The sequence below is a fragment of the Hippoglossus stenolepis genome, chromosome 1 (genome assembly GCF_022539355.2).
Source record: "Hippoglossus stenolepis isolate QCI-W04-F060 chromosome 1, HSTE1.2, whole genome shotgun sequence".
NCBI classification, from domain to species: domain Eukaryota; kingdom Metazoa; phylum Chordata; class Actinopteri; order Pleuronectiformes; family Pleuronectidae; genus Hippoglossus; species Hippoglossus stenolepis.
The window spans coordinates 29789964-29813091 of NC_061483.1; the positions used below are offsets into that span (position 1 = coordinate 29789964).

A 23128-nucleotide genomic window follows, 5' to 3' on the forward strand; every position below is an offset into this window, starting at 1 on the left:
CTGTCACAAGGTGGTAGATGGAGGGATTGATTTAGAGACGGATAAAGAAACATCTTCATCCTTACATCCTCCTGCAAATGGTGAAATAACAAAGGTTCAACACCTAATAAATACATGTCATGTTGGGCTTTGATTGGTTAGCTCTCTATGTATCCTGTGTGTGTTGATACATTTTAGTATCAAATGAATTATAAATAAATTTGAAGCTATGTAAAAAATGCAGACTATTTGTCAAACATTTTCAAGTGCTTATCTTCTCCTATTAGGGATTTTCCAGGTACCTTTCCATGTGGCTGTCATGTTAATCATAAGTTAGAAATGTCATCAAAAGGCCCTGTTGATTTAGCTTGTGTACCAGTGCATTGTTTGCTGTCAGTCCGCACTCCCACCCTAAACTACACAGTGAAGGAGCTGACTGTGAACCCTCTCACATGACAAATGCAACAATTTAAAAACAAAAAAAGAAAAAAACATAAGCAAGAAGCGGAGATGTCTCCCCACACACACACACACACACACAGACACATATTTGGATGATTATACAGTAAACGGGATGCACCAGATCACAAATTGCAACATGTGCAACAGCAAATGGTCTGAATGTTTATTTAAATTTAAAAAAAAGGTTTATTAAGTTTGATACATTTTCAAACAATACTAAAAATATTTTTATTTTATTATATTTTATTATCAGTTTGAAGTATATAGTAAATGGGTATGAAACATTTCTGAAACTACTCGATATGCTCTGTTTTAAGAAAATATTAGTTTATGAGATAATCTTTTATCAGATTGGTGGTGTCAGGCTGATAGAAATGAGTGTATCACAAATTATAATCTAGAAGTGTTAAAATGTGCTGTGTGTTTGCTACAGATAAACTGTAGTTTATTGGTGGAGCTTTTGAAATATATGCAGGTTTAAGTCACAATAAATTGAAGCACTTCCATTAACTGTTGTTTAGTGTAAGGGCTGAAGTACGTTGAGAGAGAATTTGAGTAGAAGCTGAAGTATCACTTGAAGTGAAAGTGTTACAGGCATTTTGAGAGAGAATTAAATTCAAACACTTGAAAAATATGAGTTCACTTTAACAACTTTTTCTTTCCTCTTTCAAACCAAAAGTCAGATGATTTTTAACATTTTGTTTTACATTTAACAAAACTATGCAATTTGTTGTTTAGTTTGGGGGTGCTTTGGTACATATTATTATAATAATAATGGGAGTTTATATACTGTATATAATTTAGAATGTATACTAGCATAAGTTATGTATAACAATAATAATGTTATTTGTCAAGTCAATGTAATATCCAAGTTGACTCTCTCTCTCTGTCAGTGCACAGTTTGTATTGTTGGAGAGCTTTCTTTGATACTTTATCAAGAACACAGTACAAACAAGGTTATCTGATCCCCTGAGGGCAGGGAGAAAAAAAGTTGTTGTGTGTTGTGACAATTCACTAGCCTACCTGTACTTCCTGGAGGGGAGAAAAAAACCTTCCCAGGTGATTATGGCTGAAATGGGTGTGACCATGAAGAATGTCAAACAAAGAGAGAGTCGCTGGCTTGCTTGTCATTGTGGGGGAATAGAGGGTTTTCCCAGCCACATTAAATCCCCCATCAAAGCCAGCAGTCAGCCGGTGTGGGAACAACTGTCCTTACCTGCTCTACCTGTAGCACTGAAAGAGGAGAAGGTAAGCCTGTGTCTTCCTGTGACCTTGGATTGTGATTAATGAGCCCTTGTTTGTTTTAGCTTAAATGTGACAGACACTTCCAAACTTTTTTATTCTGGTGTGAAATTGTCCCCTTGGTTGAAAGTTAGAGGAACAACGCTGCCTGCAGCCATTGTGTTGAGCTGGTCCCAGGAGATCCTACATTGGTTAAGCTTGTTCTCAGGCTGTAAGAGCATTTTCATAGCTGTATTGGGAATAATTAAGTCCCTTTTATCAGAAAAATCAACATTACGTATACAGTGACGTCCAAGCTCTGCGGTTAGCCCACTTGAAATCCAAGGGTTTGGGTTAAGATTAGTTGCGGTGGTTTAGTATGTTATCTATCTCAGTTTGACTGTTGCAAGGATCTGAATTGCCAGGCAACCTTTGTAGAGCCAGCACCAATGGAAAGGTGGAATAACAAGTACTTCGAAGCACCAAACAAACAACATCTAATAGTCAAGTTAAGATTTGTAACTGTCATGAAAGCCTGGCATCATCAAAAACAAGTTTTTGATCTTTTCAGAGGCGAGTCAGGGGTTCAGCGTTACTGGAATATCTTCACTTTTAGCTTAATATTCTGCTTTAAATTTTTTATTTGTGTTTTGCTATGTTTATCAGCAGTTACTCTTCCTGATTTTGGTAAACAGTCCAAATCAGCTCACTGTTAATGTTTTGAGTCGGTTAGGGGAGGCGTCAGACAAGGAGTTTTCTATGCAACATGCAGACTGGACATGACTTGTCAAGCACATTGCTTACTGAAGCCCAAGCATTTTTCAGTGAAAATGCTTATATGGCAGTATAGTATTATGTCAACAAAAAAAACACTGAGGATGAGCTGCAGTTGAAAAGAGCTGCAACCCCTCCCCGGCCCATTGATTGGACTGATAATAAATGCAGAGAGCCTACATAAAGGTCCAGTCTGTAACATTTAGGTGAAAGGCATCTATTGGCAGAAATTGAAGACTTCAGATAACTATAGTGATTTTTTGACTAGTGTGTAATAATCTAAATTGTACAAATTGTTGTTTTCTTTACCCTAGAATGGGCCCTTTATATTCAAATTCAAACTTAATATTAACATCAGGAGCGGGTCCTCTCAACGGAGACCGTCATGTTTTTTACAGTAGTCCAAACTGGGCAAACATGAAGGGGAGGGTAAAGTGAGGGGTATTCAGCTGCAACATGCAACTTCACCACTAGATATCACTAAATTCTACACACTGAACCTTTAACAGTCTGCCAGTGTTATGACATGTCACTAATGAGATTGTCAGGACCACTCACCCATGCACAAAACACTGATAATGTGGTCAGTAGTAAACATAGTAGCAACACATTGTTATGAAAGGAGAATGTTGGACTGAATTAAAGCTGACAGACTCTGATTTTAACTTGTTCCCTCAGAGCACTGTAGGGCTGTTGCACTGTCACATGTTCACAGCACAATTATTGCAGCCAAAATAATTCATGATAACGATTTATCAATAGATTTTTTAAATGCTTCTTTGTTTATTGTGTCTTTTTTTTAAATGACACTCACAATAGTAATACCTACAATGTTGGGCGCTGAATCTGACTCTGTGTCACAGTGGAAGGAAACAAAAATTAAATTAACACGTGTGCATTAACATGAAATCAATATTTTTTACAAATATCGGATTTAATGACAACACTGTAAAAACTCTACCACAACTACAAGCACAAAAGATTCACAGCCAATGGTTTGAATCAGAGTAATGAGTCACACAGTAATGTGACTGTTATTGCATTATTATGACCTAATAGATTACGGAAAGTTTAAATCCCCACAAGATTTGCAGTCCAGCCTTGAAACATAACCTTGTGCAAGCGCACACATTACTGATGATGTGTCCCGTGCCCAATTGACCCGAAATTTTATCCTGGTTAAGATTTACCTCCCACACAACTCAGAGAACCCCCACCACTGGATCGTCTACCACTCCCAACAACAAGGCAAATCTCGAGAAAGTGCTCACCACCTATTGGCAAAAGGAACAGTTCTCGAACATCTTGTGCTGTGTTTTTTGATTCTGATCCTCTGGACACGTCCAGTGACTGCTGTGAAAAGGCAGCTCACAATATGGGATAGTCCTTGTGACAGCTTGTAAAGACAGCTGACAGGAGGGAATAGACCCCACTGGGGCTCTCATGGGCTAGCTACCCATGACAGCAGTCCCCAAAGCTGGTTCAGTTAGTTGGAGACACCCGCTAAATGCTACAAAAAGTAAACAAAGGAACATACCCCTAGAGACTGCAAGGGCAGGGGCGCAAGATGGTTCAATGATTGACAACACTGTTACAGACCCAGGTACGGAAACGACTACGGACAAGGAGAGCACAGCACACAAGACAACCAAGACAGCAGCAGAACGCAAGCTTCAGGTGTGCATCAGTGGTTGGGAGAAAGTAACATCATTGAAGGGCTTGAGGATCTACCAAGGGAGACAAAGGTGACTGAGAGAGCAGAGACAAAGGCCTCGCATTGACCAGTACTTCTTAAGAGATCAGTCGAGTGAAGCACAGCGACGGGTAACAAACCGAAGTTCGCAGAGCATCAGCACCCCTGTCACCGAAGAGGCTGATACAAGCACAGAAATGCCGGTGTAACAGCCCACTCAACCACAAAGACCTGCAATGGAGAAAAAGATCAAAGGGCACAAACCTTGCGTGAAGTGGCCCAAAGTTGTCGACAATAAGAGTGGGAAACAATCAACAGTGACCTTACACAAATCTTGGAGCAACAAGAGGGCACAGCAGAGGAAAAGCTTGAAAAGATGGGAGACATAATCTACAAAAATGGAGAAGAGCGCCTTGAAGTGAGTAGAGGGATAAGTGGAAAGCAACTACCAGCGCCAGCCAAATCCAGGAGGCAGCAAGAGATCGAGAGGCTAATCCGAGAGATGAGACAGATGAAAAAACAATGGAAAAAAGCCTCTGATGCCAAGAGAGAAGTTCCCATGCTACTCCAAGCAGACATTAAAAGCCGGCTGGCAACTTTTTGAAGAGCGGAAAACTTGAGGAAACTTCGCAAGTATAAAGACCACACTAGAACACGTTTCTATAAAGACCCTTTCAAGTATATCAAAGACCTCTTCGCAAAGGAAAAAAGCAGAACTTTTAAAACATTAAGGCAGGAACTGGAGAAACACCTAAGAAAGGTCCACCACGACACAAAAAGCCATTAGCAGATAGTCATCCCACCTGACATCCTGCCAATTCAACCGCCTGTGTTCAACCTGGACTCTAAACCCCCTAAATGGAAGGAAGGAGAGCACACGGTCCAGCAAGCAAGAGCAGCATCGGCCCCGGGGCCTTACGGAGTAGCATATAAGCTCTATAAGAACGCACCAGATGTCCTACGCTTTCTGTGGAGGCTCATGAGGGTAGTGTGGCAGAAGCAAAGAATACCCAAGGCATGGCAAAGGGCTGGCGGCGTGCTATTACCAAAACAAAAGGATGCATCAGACATCAGCCAATTCCGGCCAATCTGCCTTCTCAACACTGAGGGGAAAATCTTTTTCAGCATAGTTGCACAGAGGCTGTCCACCTAACTTTGAAAGAAACAAGTATGTTGACACATCTGTACAGGAAGCAGGAATACTAGGATTCTCTGGTTGCTTGGAGCACACAAGCATGATCTGGTAACAGATCCAAGCAGCCAAGAAGGACCTACATGTGATCTTCCTTGACCTGGCCAATGCATTTGGCTCAGTTCACCATGCACTTCTCTGGGAGTCTTTCAACTTCTTCCACAGACCAGAACTTACCACCACACTGGTCAAGACCTACTTCCAAGACATTCAACTGTGCTTCACAAGAGCCTACTTTTTATTTATTTATTTTTAATCAGGGACAATGCACATTGATCAACATCAATATTACAAACAATGTAAATATGCTAGGGTTAGCTGTAAAAGCTAATTTGCACCTGTAGTCCCTGAGCAGGAGGACAGTAGGAGTACATTAAAAGGTATCTTATGAAGCACAATAAAGCACATATCAGACAGCAACTTGTGGTAAATAACAGGAGAAAGAAAGAGAAAAAAATGCATTATACTAATATTCTTGCTCAGAACATATTAATACAATTATACTGCAATATTAGCATACATATTATCTGAGAGGACATAAAGATATCATGGCAAATAATCCACTTGGGAGCATTACTAATGTGTACAGATTCGCTTAGATTTTAAATTATATTTCAATTTAATTTTAAAAGTGTAGTAATTGGTACAGTTTCTAATAACTATAGGGTGTCTATTCCAGATTTTTGAGGCTCTCACTGAAAAAACTGAATTGCCAAATGTACTGTGTCTGTATGGAACATAACAGTCTCCTCTGGTTACTGACCTTGCTAACCTCCCATCCTTATTCTTAGTTGTAATGTAAACACTTAGAGGAGAAGGAGCTAGTCCATCAAGAATTTTAAACATCAGGCATAAATCTGTATATTGTTTGAAGCTGTCCATACTGAATAAATTATACTTGACAATAATGTTACAATGATGGTAACTATTAGGCTCTTTATCCAGGACTTTCAGTATTTGTTTATAAAGTGATTCAACTGGTCTTGAGGTAGTAACTGCAGTTTGAGACCAGCTGGTCATACAATAATTAAAATTAGAAAGTATCATCCCATGTATGTATAATTTGGTTCCCTGTAGCGAAATATTCGGTTTTATAATCCTAAAATTAGATAATCCAAATTTAACAGTTTTTACTACTTTGTTCACATGTTTTTTAAATGTTAAATGAGAATCCAAAATTATGACAGGGTATTTAAAATCATCCACAACGGTTATGTGTTTCCCATTAATAGTCACATCTGGGTGTATCGTACTATTGGACCTCTTAGGAAAATACATGCAAACCGTTATACTAGTGTTGAGGTGCAAACAAGAGTCAGCCCGCTACCCAGAAACACTAGTCATAGCTGTTGTTAATTTCTGAGCAATTGCTGACCTACTTTTGCCATGAACAAACAAAACTGTATCATCTGCATACATTTGAGCATCCACTTGTGGACAAATAAGCGGCAGATCATTAACGTAAACACTGAACAAAAGAGGTCCCAGTATTGATCCTTGGGGAACTCCACAATAATTATAGAGAAAGTCGGACTGGCTATGTCCCATATGAACTTTTTGCCTCTATGAGTTAAATAGAATTGTATCCAATTAATTGCTTAACTAGAAACATTATAGGATATCTTGGTGTCCCACGATGTCTAAGTAAAATTGTCCTTTACGGCAAAGGGGTCCTGGAACTACCTCTAACTAGTCTAACTAGTGTAACTGAGGAATACAAGTGTTCTAAAGTTAGACTCCAGATGACACTGAAGGACTCCAGAGACAAGACCATCCGTACTGCTGCACTGCCCCTGGTAACTGGGTGGAAGTGGACACCATCCGCGAGCTACATCAGCCCTGAGGCATAGGGACATTGTGGGGCAAGTCCAGCAGGGAAGCGGAGGATTCCGTAGTTGGTTTCTTTTCCATCTTTTCCTAAAGTTTTTTGTATTTTGGCTCATACTTAACAAATCCATTGCCATTCCAAAACATTTACTGCACATTTTTTGTAATCACCACTTGTAATGATGATGGAGGTCTGGGACACCTGCTGCTGGTAGGCTCCCACAGGTTGTTACTGTAACCATGATGGTTTGGCCTGCCACTGGTAGAGACAAATGAGTAATATGGCCATGGTCAGAGGACCTGGTGTATTTGCACATGTTGGATCTGCCAAAACAATGTGTTTGTTGGCCATCAACAGACACAAGACTTAGTATTCACATAAGCACACAAGGTCGCCTGCAGTCAAAGATAAAGTTGGGCAGTTCTAAGTATGTGAATAGACGAATAATGCTATGTATAGTGAAGGTATTCTGGACCACATCTACATCCACCTGTTTCACAGTAGCCTATCTTTCATGGGACAGTGACTCCCTGGTGCTTTGACTTAGCAACTGTCAAACAGCCAGTTTAACGGTTGCAGGGGCTGCTGGAAAAAGAGGGAGGCTCAACAACTCAGCCTCCAGTGCCAGTTGATAAAAGACTGAAGAGACTCCTTGTCAGTCTGAGCTATTCTACTGCCTTTATACACATTATTTTACCTCCCAACGCACACACACACACATACACACATACACACACACTGACTCCATGATTAATTACTTTGTACTGTTAGTGTGTTGCTGGGCTGCAACCCGGACTTTCACAGTTTCAAGCAGTGTTTTTTCTCTTTCTCTCCCTCCCTGTGTGTGTGTGTGTGTATGTTTGAGATAGAGAGGGAGACAGAAAGAGAATTATTAAATAGGCGTGGAAGCTAATCTTGAGAATCAGGGAGGGATCCCTGGGTAAATATTTGTTTAGGAAACAGATTTTCATGTACAGTAACTGTAGCTTTATCTGTGACTGCACATAGCTTCCAACCAACGTCAAGGTGCATTACCACCAGGTCTTGTAGAATCTTTCTAGAATATGAATATATTCCTTCCTCTGTCTTTGTCTGAGAAATAACTTACACTTTAGTTATTATATGTTATTATATGTCTGGTTGAAACTGCACTGAGCACTATACGGAATTTGCACAGAGCTAAGGTGAAAACAATTGGTGCATGTACATTTTACACACACACACACACACACACGCACCAACACAAAACCGTAGGTTTTCTCCTGCTTCAGGCAAACCCAGGTTACGGGAGTTTGCCTGAAGCAGGACACGCATGGCTTTTAACAAGCTAAGTCACTGGAACAGCCAAATACTTGTAAATGCTGTACTTTTAGAATATGCTTGTATTTTATAAATGCATTTTTATTCATATGTAGAATGAATGTCAGTTTTCTGTGAGACCAATGTCCATGTCAATATTTAACCGAATTTCCAGATGTGCCTTGTTGACAAATGTTTCTTCAGGTTGTTGTGTAAAAATGTCATGAGACAACAGATGAAAATTTGCTTATAAAACCAACTCTGGCTCATTTACAGTTTTTTGTCTGTGGATTAATGAGCACCATCCCTATCAAATTAAAAAACTAATTAAATGTAATTCCGTGTTAAAAGGCTGATTCCTTGGATATTCTTGGTTCATTATTTGTTTATTGAAAATTTCTTGTGAGCTGTCAGTCATGTCACAGTCCTGTCTTTTTAATATATTAGCAACAGACACTGATCTATGTTCATTGGTAGTTCCCCTACTGAGCTTGACTTATCCCCCCTTGTGTTTGTAGGACCTGGTGGCTGTGTTAAGTAGCAGGGATGTTTGACACACTGTATGAGTGGTTCTGGTGGGACAGAATCTGGCTGCCAGTGAATCTGACGTGGGCTGACCTGGTAGACAAGGAGGGCCGGGTCTACGCCAAAGCCTCTGATCTTTATGTCACTGTCCCCGTTGCCTTTGTCTTCTTACTCCTCAGATACCTGTTTGAAAAGTAAGAGCCACACTCTGTGCGCCTACTCCCCCATGTGGTTACACAATACCAACATCACAGCACATTCATAACCCCATTGTTGAACAGTGTGACACACTTCTTCATGACCATAAACACACACACTGTTGCAATTCAGTCCCACATACACTGCCCTGCTAGCCAGTATACAAATTTTGTGAAATATATAAAAATATATATGTAACATATTTAACCCTTGTGTTGTCCCTGCTTCCCCCGGCTGTTGGCCCCCTCACATAGCCCACCCCATATTAGGACGCACACGTAGGGCAATAGACAAGTGAGCAGCCTTTGCATGTATTTGTTACACCCGCGGCACACGGTGTGAGTTTTACAGTCCTTTTTCCTGGGGCATATCTGACACCTCTTCCTCTTACTCGCCCCGAGTGGGGCTGCTGCTAGGGCTATGGAGGAGGCCGGACACTCGGGTCGAGCGTCGTAGCCAAGAGCTCTCTGTGCGGCGGCGGCGGCTTTTACAGCCTTCACAACCGTGGCGGACGCTTCCGTACGGGGGATGCGCTCCGTTCGTGCGATGAACGGAGTCACGAGAGCCTTTCCCAGCTGCTCGAGGAGCACCCTCCGCTTGTTCCGCTTGCCCGGCATCCAGTCTGGGTTGATCTCTCTCCATATCACGAAGGCGTTGTACGAAGAGACGTCCAGTATGTTGTGGAAGACGACCAGGGGCCAGCACGGTCATCCTCCTGCAGCTGTACGTTTCGATCACCTTGTCTAGGTTGTCCACGCCTCCTTTGTTGCGGTTGTAGTCCTGGACGATGACCGGTTTCCGTCCTCGCGGTCGCTGACGTCGGCCTCGGCATGCCGTGTGCTCAGGAGCACCACGTTCCTGTTTTCTTTGGGATGTAGCTCACCAGAGTGGCGGTGGGCGTGAATGCGAACTTGGATGAGAACACCTCTCTTCCCTTGACCGCGAGCAGCCCGGTCGGGAGCTCGGGCTTGTTCTTCCAGGAGCTTGTTCCTCTCCAGGAGCTGCCGCGCGAGTTTGTAGGAGGTGAAGTAATTGTCGCACGTGACATTACAACCGTGCAGTCCCTCCGTTACATCGAGCACTACCTGCAACCCCTGGTTTCGTTCTGGGCGTCCGCCGCTCGGCTTTCCGGTGTACACTTGCATCTTCCAAGCGTAGCTTGGGGGTCCCAGACCTCTCGCACGGCCGCCAATTTGTCCGTGGCTCGTCTCGTCTCGCGGTCGTCGAAGCGCAGCAGTCTGGAGTACGTGTGGAAGAGTTTTAGGGGCATCGTGGCACGAAATATCGCCCGGCCGCTCTCGGCGTCCCACAGGCTGTCGAACGTTCGTCGCCGTATTTTCGACGACCCTCCCGATTCGTCATCTCCAGGATGATGTTCTCTACCGTCGGCGTGATGAACAGGCGGAACGTCGAGGCTAGGTCACCGGTGCGGGACGTCGCGTGGATCGTGGGGCCCAGGGGGACCCCGCTTTGAGCTGCAGCAGAGGAGGAGGAGGAGGAGGAGGAGGAGGAGGAGGAGGAGGAGCAGTAGTGGCCCTCCTCTCGGCCGTACGCCCTCGAGGACCATGTTATTTCCCCGTTTCTTGGCGGGAAGGTCTCTCTTTCCACGAGTCCGGTGGTGGTGGTGGTGTCGCCGTGGTCTTGTCCTTCTTCTTCTTCTTCCAACGATGACAAATCTGCATAAGCATCACCCACTGGGTCGTAGTCTTCGTCGCCGTCGTCGTCTTCGCAGTCACCATCGTCGTCTTCGTCACCGTCGCCATCGTCGTGGTCGCCGTCCTCTCTGTCTTCTTCTCTGTCTGCTTCTCGGTCTGCTTCTCCATCTCCTTGTCCGTCCGCTTCTCGGTCTGGCTCTTTCGCGTCCTCTTCGGGTTCAGAGGATGGTGGGAGAATAGCTGTTGGAGAACCTGTTCTCTAGTGAAACGCTCCTGACGTGACATCGTGTCATGGTCCGGGAGGGTGGCACACGGAGAATGGTGCGCCGGGTTCTATGTGGGTCTAATATACCCCCCTAGATTACAATTGGAATCAGGTGTGGGTCTAAATGACCCCACAGAGCACCACAGCGCCCTCTCTGGGGGTAAATGACCCCCCAGGAGAATCGAGAATGACAATCCATTGGTCTCAATTACCCCAGGAGAATTGGATAATGACAATCCTTGGGTCACCCTAACCCTAACCCTGACCGGCCAGGGCTTGCGTATGATCACACGCACGCACTCCGCACGCACGCACACACACACACACACACACACACACACACACACACACACACACACACACACACACACACACTCTGGGTCAATCTGACCCAGGAACAACACAAGGGATAAGTACACGGAAGAACAACAACATAATGTTATGACTTATATAACATACATATAAATGTGTGTGTTTGTGTATAAATAAAGGTGTCGTTTGGAAACAAACCTACATCCTCATTATCATAAACTACATGTCCTACACTGACGTTGTTAGAATTGAACCCTGTGTGTACTAACTGTGTTCCAGTTGGGTAGCAACACCACTTGCTGTCTCCGCTGGGATCAGGCAGAGAGTCCATCTGAAAGCCCAGGACAACCCCATCCTGGAACTCTACTACACCACTCAGTGTAGCCATCCTGCTCAGGTAAATAGCAGTCCCAATCCACTCAAATATCCATTCTGTGTCTGATGTGACAGTTAAAACATTTTTTTAGTAGCAGTAGGATAACATCAAATATTACATAGTCAGGCTTTACTGCAGACCTGTGATTTCTGCAGGACACACTTCATGTCTAACGTATGCCAGGGGTAACAAATAAGCCTTTAGATCTGTCATGGATCCTCCGGTATTACTGAGCTACTTATTGACTCAAAAAATTAGCTCAGAAAACAACACAATGTAAACTTTGGGTTTTTCATGTTAGAAAGTGATTAAGATAATAGGAATACATTTTCAACATTGAACTCGATTGCTGTGTAGTTTTAATTAGAGTCCAGTCAAACACGTTTTCATTCAAATGTTCCAATAAATGTTACTATTTCTGTCTTTATTTTAGAATATTGGACAAGATGAATATCCCTTGTACATTTGAAGGTCTTCTGCACAATTTAAGTTACCAACTAGCAGTAGATGTTAGCAGGTGTTAGCAGCTACAAGCGGATGGTATATCTGTCTCAATGCTGAAATCACTGCATATGCCTAATATTAGCTGATTTCAAAATCCTTCTTAGAAGGTTTTAAATGGATCAGCTCCCCCCCTTCCTTCACTCCTTCAATCTGATTACTGAGTGTAATCCATTATACCCTTCACACTGTCTAGATCAGTGGTTCTCAAACTTTTTCTGTCATGCCCTGTCATGCCCAACTTAATTGAAGTACTTTTGGTGACATTTATCACTACATTCCTCCATCAGTCTGTACTTTTTCAAAAATAGAGAAAAAATAAATTAAATTATAATCACTTTGTTACAACGATGATAAAGCTCAACCAAAAAGAACACATGCATGTGACTGGGGTGTAATGTTTCTAAGTGTCTTCTTAATTTGTTGGGTCTCATACTGTCAGCTGCCAGAGTTTTCAGACCTAAAATACACACTGGTCTCTCCTCATGTCCTCCTTCCTTCACTGTGAACCCAAGGGTGTGTGTGTGTGTGTGTGTGTGTGTGCGCTGTCTGGGGGCACACACACACACACACACACATTTGCCCGCTCCTGGTATTTCATGCTGGCCTGATACGATGATGATTTAACAAATTAACGTGAACGTGAGTTCACTGTTCGCGAAAAATATGCGCGACATGCACAACACAACACAAAGAGATGCGGACGTCAAAACATTAGTTCCGCCTCACATTTCCCCCTCCCGGCCGCGCGCCCCACCTGTTATGTATATATATATATATATATATATATTTACATTTAAAGTTTATATATGCTATGCACACAAGTTTATATGTGTGTGTAAACATTCACTTTCAGGCAGACTTTGATGGGCTGTCTAAGAAAAGCTGTTTGTCAGTGAGACAAGTGGAGCGCTGGTTCAGAAGAAGACGTAATCAGGACCATCCGGGAGTCCTGAAGAAGTTCAGAGAAGTCTGGTCAGTACTCTCTCTCTCTCTCTCTCTCTCTCTCTCTCTCTCTCTCTCTCTAATAATATTACAAATAATGATGCATTACATCTAAAAGCCACAGTCTACAATTGTGATCCCTCTGCCACAGTTGGAGGTTTGTCTTCTACCTGTTGGCGTTCATAGGAGGAATAGCAGCCCTGTATGATGTGAGTAGAATGAAGAAAGAGGCTTTGATTATGAAAAGCAACTCAAGGCAGCTACAACTCACCAGCAGCCTTGTGGTTGTAGCTCTAATGTATATCTTACATAGAAGGCATTTCCTCTTCACCACATTTAAGTTTCAAATAACCCACACAAATGCAAATGTCATAACATGTCCCTCCTTGTCGTTGCAGAAAGAATGGTTTTATGACACTCGGGAAGTGTGGACAGGCTTTCCAAAGCAGGTTTTTAATCATCATCTTTTTCTTAAGTTTGAAATCTTTCTATTATAATTAATACCTTTAACACTTTATTATTACTATAAATATATGATGTGTCTGTGTGTAATCTAAAACCCCAGGTTTTGCTGCTTGTGTGTGGAATATGTCATGGAAACTCAATTGAAATTTCTGTTGAGAAGGACACAGCAGTGATGTTAGTTGGGTGGGATGGGGCATTTAGAGCACCTGATTTTATATCATGTGAACAGGACAGAGGAAATATTTTCTGCTGTACTTATGTCTTTTTTACATCTTAATTGAGAAACAGAGATGTGTGTTTATAGGAATACAAATATGGTTTATGCACTGACATTCTACGTTCTATGAAAAAGGGACCTTCATTACGATTCGGATCTTCATTATCAGGTTATATATCAGGATGTTGAAAAACAGAGAGGAGCTGGGAGGTGTCATCTCAGAATGAACAACAGATTCTTCTCCTGTTAAGCTAATGGTGTTAGGACAAAGAGCACTGCCCTCAGGGACAAACCCTATGTCTGTGGGAGTGGGCTTTACTGTGGCTTCATGTTACACGTTGTCCATCGCTTTCTGTCTCTCTGTCTGTCTGCAGTCCATGCTGGAGTCTCAATACTGGTATTATATCCTGGAGATGAGCTTCTATGCCTCTCTTCTCTTTAGCATAACCTTTGATGTCAAGAGAAAGGTGAGTTGTTGGAAGCCGAAACCTCAATTTACACTCCTCATCAATAAAATCCTTTGTCATCCCAATTTTGTATTATTTCCTTGTATGCAGGAAGCAGGATATTGTTTTCACCCCTGTGTGTGTTTGTAAAATATTACTCAACAATGCATGGACAGATTTTACCAAACTTGGTGGAAATTTTACTGTGGAGGACATCTTTAGATGATGACCTGTTGGACCTGATCGATCAAAGGTCAAGATCAATGTCAACAGAAATATGGTCAGAAACATACATTTTCCATGATATCCCTGCAAAAATAGAGAGACAATCTAAAGATTATAAAGATTGTATTTTATATGAAATTTATTTTCATTGTATTATATCATACATATTTGAAAAAATGTGTTCAACAAGGTATCATGATTATTTAGTAGAAGAGATGTCTCCATGGAATCAGTAAATTACATCATTTATAATGTAGTAATGTATTCACTTTTGCAACCAATAAGATCAGACACAAACTGATTAGACACAATCTGCAGCTTATTAAACTAATCAGTTATCATATGGTATAAATTACATCATGATATCATGATGACATCATTAGTAAATGGCATTATTACAATATAAAAAAGTCTGCATTGCATTCAGTGTGTTATACATTTAACACTGAAATACATATGGTATACATACGTACTGATTACTACCACTGTCAGCGAGAACAGATGTCCAGTCATCAGTTCTCATCTCATTGGGCCTGTTGTCAGATTTTGATGGAGTGCACCACCAAATCCTCCTCTCCACCCTCCCTACACAAATTAGAGCTGATCTGGTTTGGGTCCTGCTTCAAAGGACAGTCAACAGCATGGCATGGCAAGATGTAGAGTCGCCTTCTCATCTCAATACACACCACCTTGGTTCAATTACAAACTCTTGTGGTTTTTCATTACATTGCAATTTGGACGATACTGAGCTCCATCTGACCTTCCTGATGGTCTTGACTGTTTCAGTAGGACTCTCACACTTCCTCAGTGACATTATATTAAATGATGGAACGTCGCCTATAATGTTCTGTCTCAAAGGCTGAACCTCTGATGATCTGAACCGGTCCTGCTGTTTATCTCATCACAACATTAGTGTCAAAGTCTGGGGCATCTTTTATATATTATTCTGTTTTGTAAGTGTGATTAACTGTATTTTACAGTGTATCAACATTTTTTCACGTCATGACATTTTTAAAACTTGAAAACAACATTAGCGATATGACAATTCATGTATGACATTCGTTAAAACGTTGCTTATTCCAACTGTTTAATACAGGTAGATGCAAGTGACATAGTAGTCCCTAAGTGGTGCTGGTAAGATTTATGTAGTAGGTAGTAGTCTACAGTGTTCTCCATGTTGGCTGACTGCTGTGATTTAATTTTTCCCTCCTTCAGGACTTTAAAGAGCAAATTATCCACCACTTGGCCACTCTGGTGCTCTTATCTTTTTCCTGGTGTGTCAACTATATTCGTATCGGAACCCTGGTCATGCTTGTCCATGATGCGTCTGATGTTTTACTGGAGGTCAGTCACAGTCACACGTGGTTTTTACACAGCTCATTCTATCACCTCATACTAACATGTGGTAATAGTGGATGACTCCTGACGACATTTAGAGGCAACATATTCTTCTCTCTATAATAACAGTGCTGTATGGGAAGGAACGCCAAACCCCATAGGTTTACTTTGGTCGTCAATTAGCACTGAAAGGTTCAAGAGTCACATGCCAGGAACATGTTTGTCTGACAGCGTCATTCGTTAAAAGCAGGTGATTGTGATATTAATGTTGTAATTTCGTTTGTTGACATGCATTAAAGTAACACTATGCAATTTTTCGTAGAGCAACAGCGGCCTCTACAGGCACAAGTGGTCATCAAATCTGTTGAGCTTCAAGTCTGAGCAATTAATGTACAGAAAACAAAGCATATCAATCACAACACTGGAACTACAACTGTGTAGTGTCACTCACTGAAATTAAACGTAATGGTGTAAAATCCACATGATCCCTGGTTTACCCAACCAGAAGAGCTGTTGCTGTAACAAACACCCCAAACATTTATTGTTTGTTTCCTTATTAAATATCACAGATGAGAGCTGACTTTTATTTCTAACTCATCTATAGTGCAGTATTACTTTTGAACTCGCTGGGCCTGATTCCATTCCCATTCATAGTTCATAGTTTGGCACCTCTAACAGGAGATCGTACCCACTCACCGTAGTTACCTCAGGACAAACAGGATGCCCCGCTCTCTCAGCCTAGCATCCAATGATTTTGAAGCTGCTATTTCAAGGTAAAACAGTTACTAATGTTGCTTTAACTGGAGAATTAAAACTGTTTTAAAGTATTTGTATCTGTAAACATTGTTGTGGCACCTTATCACATATACAGCTTGGAGCAATCGCTTTCCTCATGATTCATGGTATTAGTAATAGTATCAGTATTAGTGTTAGTGTAAGTATTATAACATGACAGTCGAATGTATGCCACGTGTAGCCCGACATAACTAAATCAATGGTTTCAAAGGTGTGTAAAGTCATATCATAGACACCTCTATGTAAACATGAAACAAGACCACAATATAATGCAACTTTGGACCTTGTGTTAAAACTCAGTAGATGGGGGTCAATAGTCATACCTAAAGGGGACATAGCATGCGTGGGCCAAGACCATGTAGGGAGACTTCCAGTGCCTTGTTACGACACAAAACCCAGGAAGCTCAATCGAGTCACTCAAGCATGACGTTTCTGACTTAGAGGAACCATAACAAAACGTGCGAGTGTTTTTTCCCCAGAGTTTTTGGGTTGGTAGACATGCCAGATACCCACATTAACCTGTAGAAGCACTAACAAAGTGGAATTTGCATGCTATGTCCCCTTTAAGACCATACACCAGAGGGAGTTCATCCCTGTATTTCCAGCTCACTGTGCTGAAGCTTTACTATATACATGTTTATACATACACATGCCACACCCATCTGCTCCTAGAACACAGTACATTCTTGCACTGGCACTAAATGTTGGCATTGGACATAAATTGAGGGCCAAGTTTCCCAGAATAAACCAAACTCCAAAGGTAAACTGGCTTCTTTTCGATTATACCATATGAAACCATGAACGGTTTATTCTTACCAGTGAGTATGATATGCCGCAGAAAATGGGCTGTTGTTCAGTATAAACTGTGTTTTTAAATATTGTTTATTAACATCACAACTCCTTTTTCTTACAGTCCGCCAAATTATTCAACTATGCCAAATGGGAGAAAACCTGTCAAAGCCTTTTTGTTTTGTTTGCCATAGTGTTTATGGTAACACGCCTCATCATCTTTCCATTTTGGTAAGCTGATAAGTGCAGTGTGTGTGTTTATGTGTGTGTTTATGTCTGCGCATGTATTTATGTTTATCCATTACTGCGAGCTTTATATTATTATTCTTTTCATTGTTGACAAATAAACTTACATTTAATTTACATGTATTTGGGTTGCTGTTCACACACTGAAGCAACCTTAGTGTAACTGTTAAATGAACAGTTATTTCAACTTTTTATATAGGCTCTGGCAGAAATGCTCAGGATTATACTGTTGTGGTTCTTATGAAATGCTGGGAACACAATGCTGCTTTTACTCAAATGTTTTTCAGCACAGCAGGATTTTTTCTGAGAATCACTGCTACTGAGTTTTATTGCTGCTTCACCGATGGTATTTTAAAATACAATGTTGTAAAAAAAAACATTGTCAGTTTATTAGGCCTGTCTAGCCAAAACAAATGCAGGCTAATCCAACAAGGCTGCATGGACATTTTATACACTGTAATGAGTGTTAATAGTCACTTTTATTGTTTTACATTGAGAGATATACATCTGAAAGTATATCTGGAGTCTGGAGTAACCTGGTGGACTATAGGCATTTAAAGTGCTGAGCAAACCACTGCAACATCATCTAGAGTAAATCTGTCAACCTCATCTCTAGTCAAGTTGCTACTAATGTATTTTCTGATAATTATTCAAAGGGGAAACTTGAAACATTGTAACTCAATACAACATTGTTACTCATAAAACACACATTACAATGAAATTACACAGCACTCAGGTTACAATGCTGGATACAGATTTTGACTTGTTTCTGGTCTGATTGTATTTCAGGCTAATCCACTGTACCTGGGTTTACCCCCTTCACTACTACCCCGCCTTCTTCGGGTACTACTTCTTCAACGTGATGCTGTTGGTCCTCCTCTGTCTGCACATATTCTGGGCCTACCTCATTCTCTGCATGATCAGGAAGTTTATGTTTGGAACAGTAAGTACAGTATGTTATTCACACACATACGGTCAGGCATCTCTGTGCAGTATCTTCCCTATCATATTTGACTTGTGATTTGGGGCAAATTGGGGATTAGGGATCTTGCCCAAGAACACTTGGGCACACGTAACAGGGGAGACTGGGATAGAATCGACCTTTTGGTTAGTTGTCAATCCACTCTACCTCCTGAGCCACAGCCACCCTTCTGCCTAGTGAGGCTCATCGGTCATTAATCAAGATTTCCAAATCTTTTTTATTGGCTTTGCTTGGCAATGTGGTCTAGTAAGGGCCACATAGGTTTTGATAGCCTACAAAGTTAAGCTTCCAAAATGGTGGTGTGAGCATCATGCCTAATCTTGTTGGAAGTATTGGGACAATATTGTTGGGTTATTGGTTGCTACCAACAGTCAAACTTTCTTTCAACTATGATTACACTGTGGCCTTACTCAATTATTTTTTGTTTCTGAACTAACCTTAATCTTAATCTTAAAGCTAGGGTTGGTCATTTTTGGAAAGCTAGCATAGCAACCTACACAATGAAAATATGCAACCGATACATCCCACCCCCTCCAAACAACCCTCTCTTCAAGGCTACATCCCCAAACACATGAATCTGCACTGTCTCACAACTTTTACGTGACTCGTTCGCTAACTTCTGGCTATCGTCTCTGCTTCAGAAGTGTGTGTCTCTCTGACTTGTGTAGACTCTGGTTATGAGCAGTGAGAATACGGGCAGGTTGCATGCAGGCAGGCAGGTCGGTTACAGACATGTACGCAATCTAATCATTTCATTCCGACCAAATGATGTCTATTACAGTCCTGCGAGGGCCACAGACACCATTAATTGATAGCTATCGAGACATGAAAAGGATTTTCAACCGATAAGATCATAACTGTTTCAGAAACAACTTAAATGTTGGACCTTAATGAAGTGATATCACAATGTACATAGATTTCATCCACTAATTTGGCAAGGACAATTTTACTCTAAATCTGTTTAGTTTACTTGTTTGAAGAAATAACTATAAGCATTACCTTTACGACGACAGATTGTGTTTCATTTTTGACACATGTAGTAATAAATGTTCATGTGACAGGTACAACAGGATAACACCTTTCTGTTGTATGGTGAGAAGACTGTTCCAGCACTGCAGGTCACCTCACTGTGTCCATGTGATCACAGTCTGTTTTGCTAGAAACCGTTCACTTAACTACCAGGAGCAAATCAGCATCATAGTGGCTATAACACAAATACACCCTAACTGAAAACAGACTTTGACCCTTTTCAGACTAATGGTCCTTTTTAACACCAAATAATATTTTGACTCAGGGCGAAAAAATATGCTCATCAGTCAGCAGTATGATGCAAAAGGGAGTAAACAGAAAGCAGTAAATAACAAATTTCCACTGATATCAACTCAAAACTCCAGCTTATTGTTCTCAGCTGCAGCTCAGGTTCCAGATCTGCTTTCAGGGGTAGGTTTTGCTCTCTTCCCCAGCGGCTGGATCCACCAGATGATTGTTGTATTTGCTCACAGCCCTCTCTCCCTCTATTTCCCCCATTTTCCCCCACCCTTCTCAACATTTACTTTATTTCTTCCCATGTCTCCTGTCACAGATGACCAGAGATGAGAGAAGTGAGAATGAAGAGGAGGAGGAGGGAGAGAGCAGTCAAACAGAGGACGAAGGTGTAGGACAGCACAAGCTGGGCAATGGACATGCAGTTGGTGAGAAGGAGGACAAGAGTGGCTGCTTCGGGTGCTTGTCTCCACCAGAGGACATCTGTCGCTCAAAGACTGTGTACTGACTCATGCTTAGTATGATCAATAGAGCTGAAGATGTGAGGAACCAAACAATGTTGAATTAGTTTATCCTCTAAAGACTGAAAAATAAACAAAACATGTGACCTTTTCCCTTTAGATGCTGAAAAACAACCTAACTCAATTAAGCCTTGCGTGCTAACAGACCTTAGAACTGTGCACACGTAAGGGAAGAGAAACTTTGAGATGTTTTGGCAGTCTGGTCCTCTCCAGTGTTGTCAGTGGCAGCACTTCACTCGACAGACCTGTTGGTCAAAAGAGACCAGTGAGCCGAACAAACAAACTAAACACAAACCCCACTGTGTGCTCATCATCACCTCTAATTTGTTTCGCATTTTTTTGTGAAGTGCAGAGTCGCTGTGCTGTGGATCTTTCCCCCAGCTGCTTTGACTCGATGTTTCATTCGTCTAGGCCTGCTAGCTTTTATCAATTCTCTTTTGGTTTGTATGTCTGTGGAGAGTGGCTTGAACAGTTTATTCATGGTAAGAGGGAGATGAATGGGATCTATGACCTGTTAGGGTGCCCTAACACATGCACCTTTTATGTTTGAACCCTGTCTCCTTTAACTTCTTATCATGTGAAGTTCGTACATGTACAGTCCTTATTCTGTAATAATACTGCATGCAGGTTTGTGTATGTTTCTAGTGATTTAATTAAGCATTAGTCTTGCATAGCCAGCGCTATCTCCAATGTGTCTCTTACAGGAGAATCTAGAAATACCGCACTGCGGTTGTATGCCTCCGCCAACCATTGCAGTTACGTCAACATAATTTTTTTCCGAGATTCATACAAGTTCTCCGTGACCTTGATATTTGACCACCAAAATCAAATCAATTAATTAGTGACTCCAAGTGAACGTGTGCCAAATTTGATAGAATTCCCTTTGTGTTCCTGAGATAGCACTTTCACAATGTAAAACATGTGTTTAGTGAGTTCACAGTAACCTTGACCTTCAACCATGAAATTCTAATCAATTCATCCAAGTTAATGTGGAGGCTTTTTATTTAGGCACTCCTGATATATAGCATTCACAACAACATGAGGTCACACAACCTTGACTTTTTGACCTGCAACCACCAGAATCTACTCATTTATTTTTGGAGTCCAAGTGAATGTTTGTGCAAAATTTGAAAAAATTCCCTCAAGAAGTTATTGAGATAGTGCGCTCACAATAATTGGATGGAAAGATGTATGAACAAATGTACAGACGGTTGGACAATCCACAAATATAATGCCTCCGACCACTGGCTGTCGCTGGCACAGAGGCATAAAAATGGTCTGGCTTGTTTGTATTATATTAAACAACCACAAACATCTTGGGTGGTGCTATGCCCACGATGAAGCGATGGTGCCCATGCAAAATATGTAGTGTCAGGAGGAATTTGTTTTTGGGGAACATTTGCATGTGGGGAGATGATCAATGTCATTTAAATGGCTAATTCCTAAAAGGAACAAGGAACGCCACACAAAAAACCCAAAAGACACAGTATGACTAGCCACATCAAAACTTGTCATTTCAGCACATAGATTGCTGGCTGGGACAACAGTCACCATGTGAGCACATCATATACTATGATAATGTTGTAAGACTTATAGATTTCCACACAAGTTATATTGGTTTTGTTATTTCCCAATGGAAATTCCAATTAATTACTTTTTGGGCATAGGGAGGTTAAATATGCATCTTTAGTGCCTGTTGGTCCAGGATGTGTTCAGCCAGGATTATCTGACTGGAAGCATGGACATATTTCAGGTGCTTACAAGGAAACAGTTCATCGTATTTTCAGATTTCTGAAACTACCATACATTTGTATGTTTAGTACACATTATACACATAATATGTACACCTATAAATACACAAGGTACACAAAAATGGATGGAAATACATACTTTTTAGTGTTGTGTGCAAAATAATTTCTTCTTGAGTTGTCGTACAGTCTAACAGGTCTGTCTTGACTGGTTGATTGGCATAGTTTAGTAGCTACTGTATCACTATATGAGTTTTTACTTTCACAAATAGTGAGCCAAAGTGAAACCACAACTTCTAGGTTCTGTTGCAGGACAAAGAAATCCTTATTCAAAATCCGACTGATATCTGTAGCAACACTAATAACAATCCAGCCTTAGAAAAGAGGCCTTCTCTACAGTATGTGGTGGGGCTTGCATTCTAAGGTAAGTATTTTTTTTTTTAAAATCAAACTAATTTGTTTATTTGATGTGTCTGTTTAATGCGTTTTTTAATGTGAATATGTTCACCACATGTAAAAATGTATCTCTATCAACTAATCATTAAACTGAACTAACTGCGACGAAGCACCATCACTGATTGCTTTTAACAATGGAGCTCCTCACTGGTGAATGTTGTCAGCTGGGTTGTGTATCACAATCCTTGCTTATTCATTAGAAGCTTGTTAAAAGACCACACAAACAATCATTTACAGTATATTTAGCACGTGATTTTATCCAAAGTGACTGGGGAACAACACTCAAGTAAGCACTGATGCTAAATCAGTTTAAGGCAAAATGTAGATCAGAAGTGATCAGAAGTGCAGCAAGTGCTAGTCCGGCCTGTCTGTACTAACAGCAGCACACACAAAGAGAGATTTCAGAGGTTTT

General features: G+C 41.3%; 1 protein-coding gene across 1 annotated transcript; it reads left to right on the top strand.

The window, feature by feature from the left end:
* The first annotated feature begins 1560 nt into the window (after positions 1-1560).
* On the top strand, positions 1561-22821 carry cers3a (ceramide synthase 3a). Its single transcript, XM_035161772.2, has 11 exons — positions 1561-1689; positions 8967-9167; positions 11683-11800; positions 13137-13255; positions 13377-13434; positions 13624-13674; positions 14282-14374; positions 15794-15922; positions 17625-17731; positions 18536-18689; positions 20311-22821. The coding sequence occupies exons 2-11, from the start codon at positions 8995-8997 to the stop codon at positions 20497-20499; spliced, it is 1191 nt and encodes a 396-aa protein (XP_035017663.2). The 5' UTR covers positions 1561-1689; positions 8967-8994; the 3' UTR covers positions 20500-22821.
* Positions 22822-23128: the final 307 nt, after the last annotated feature.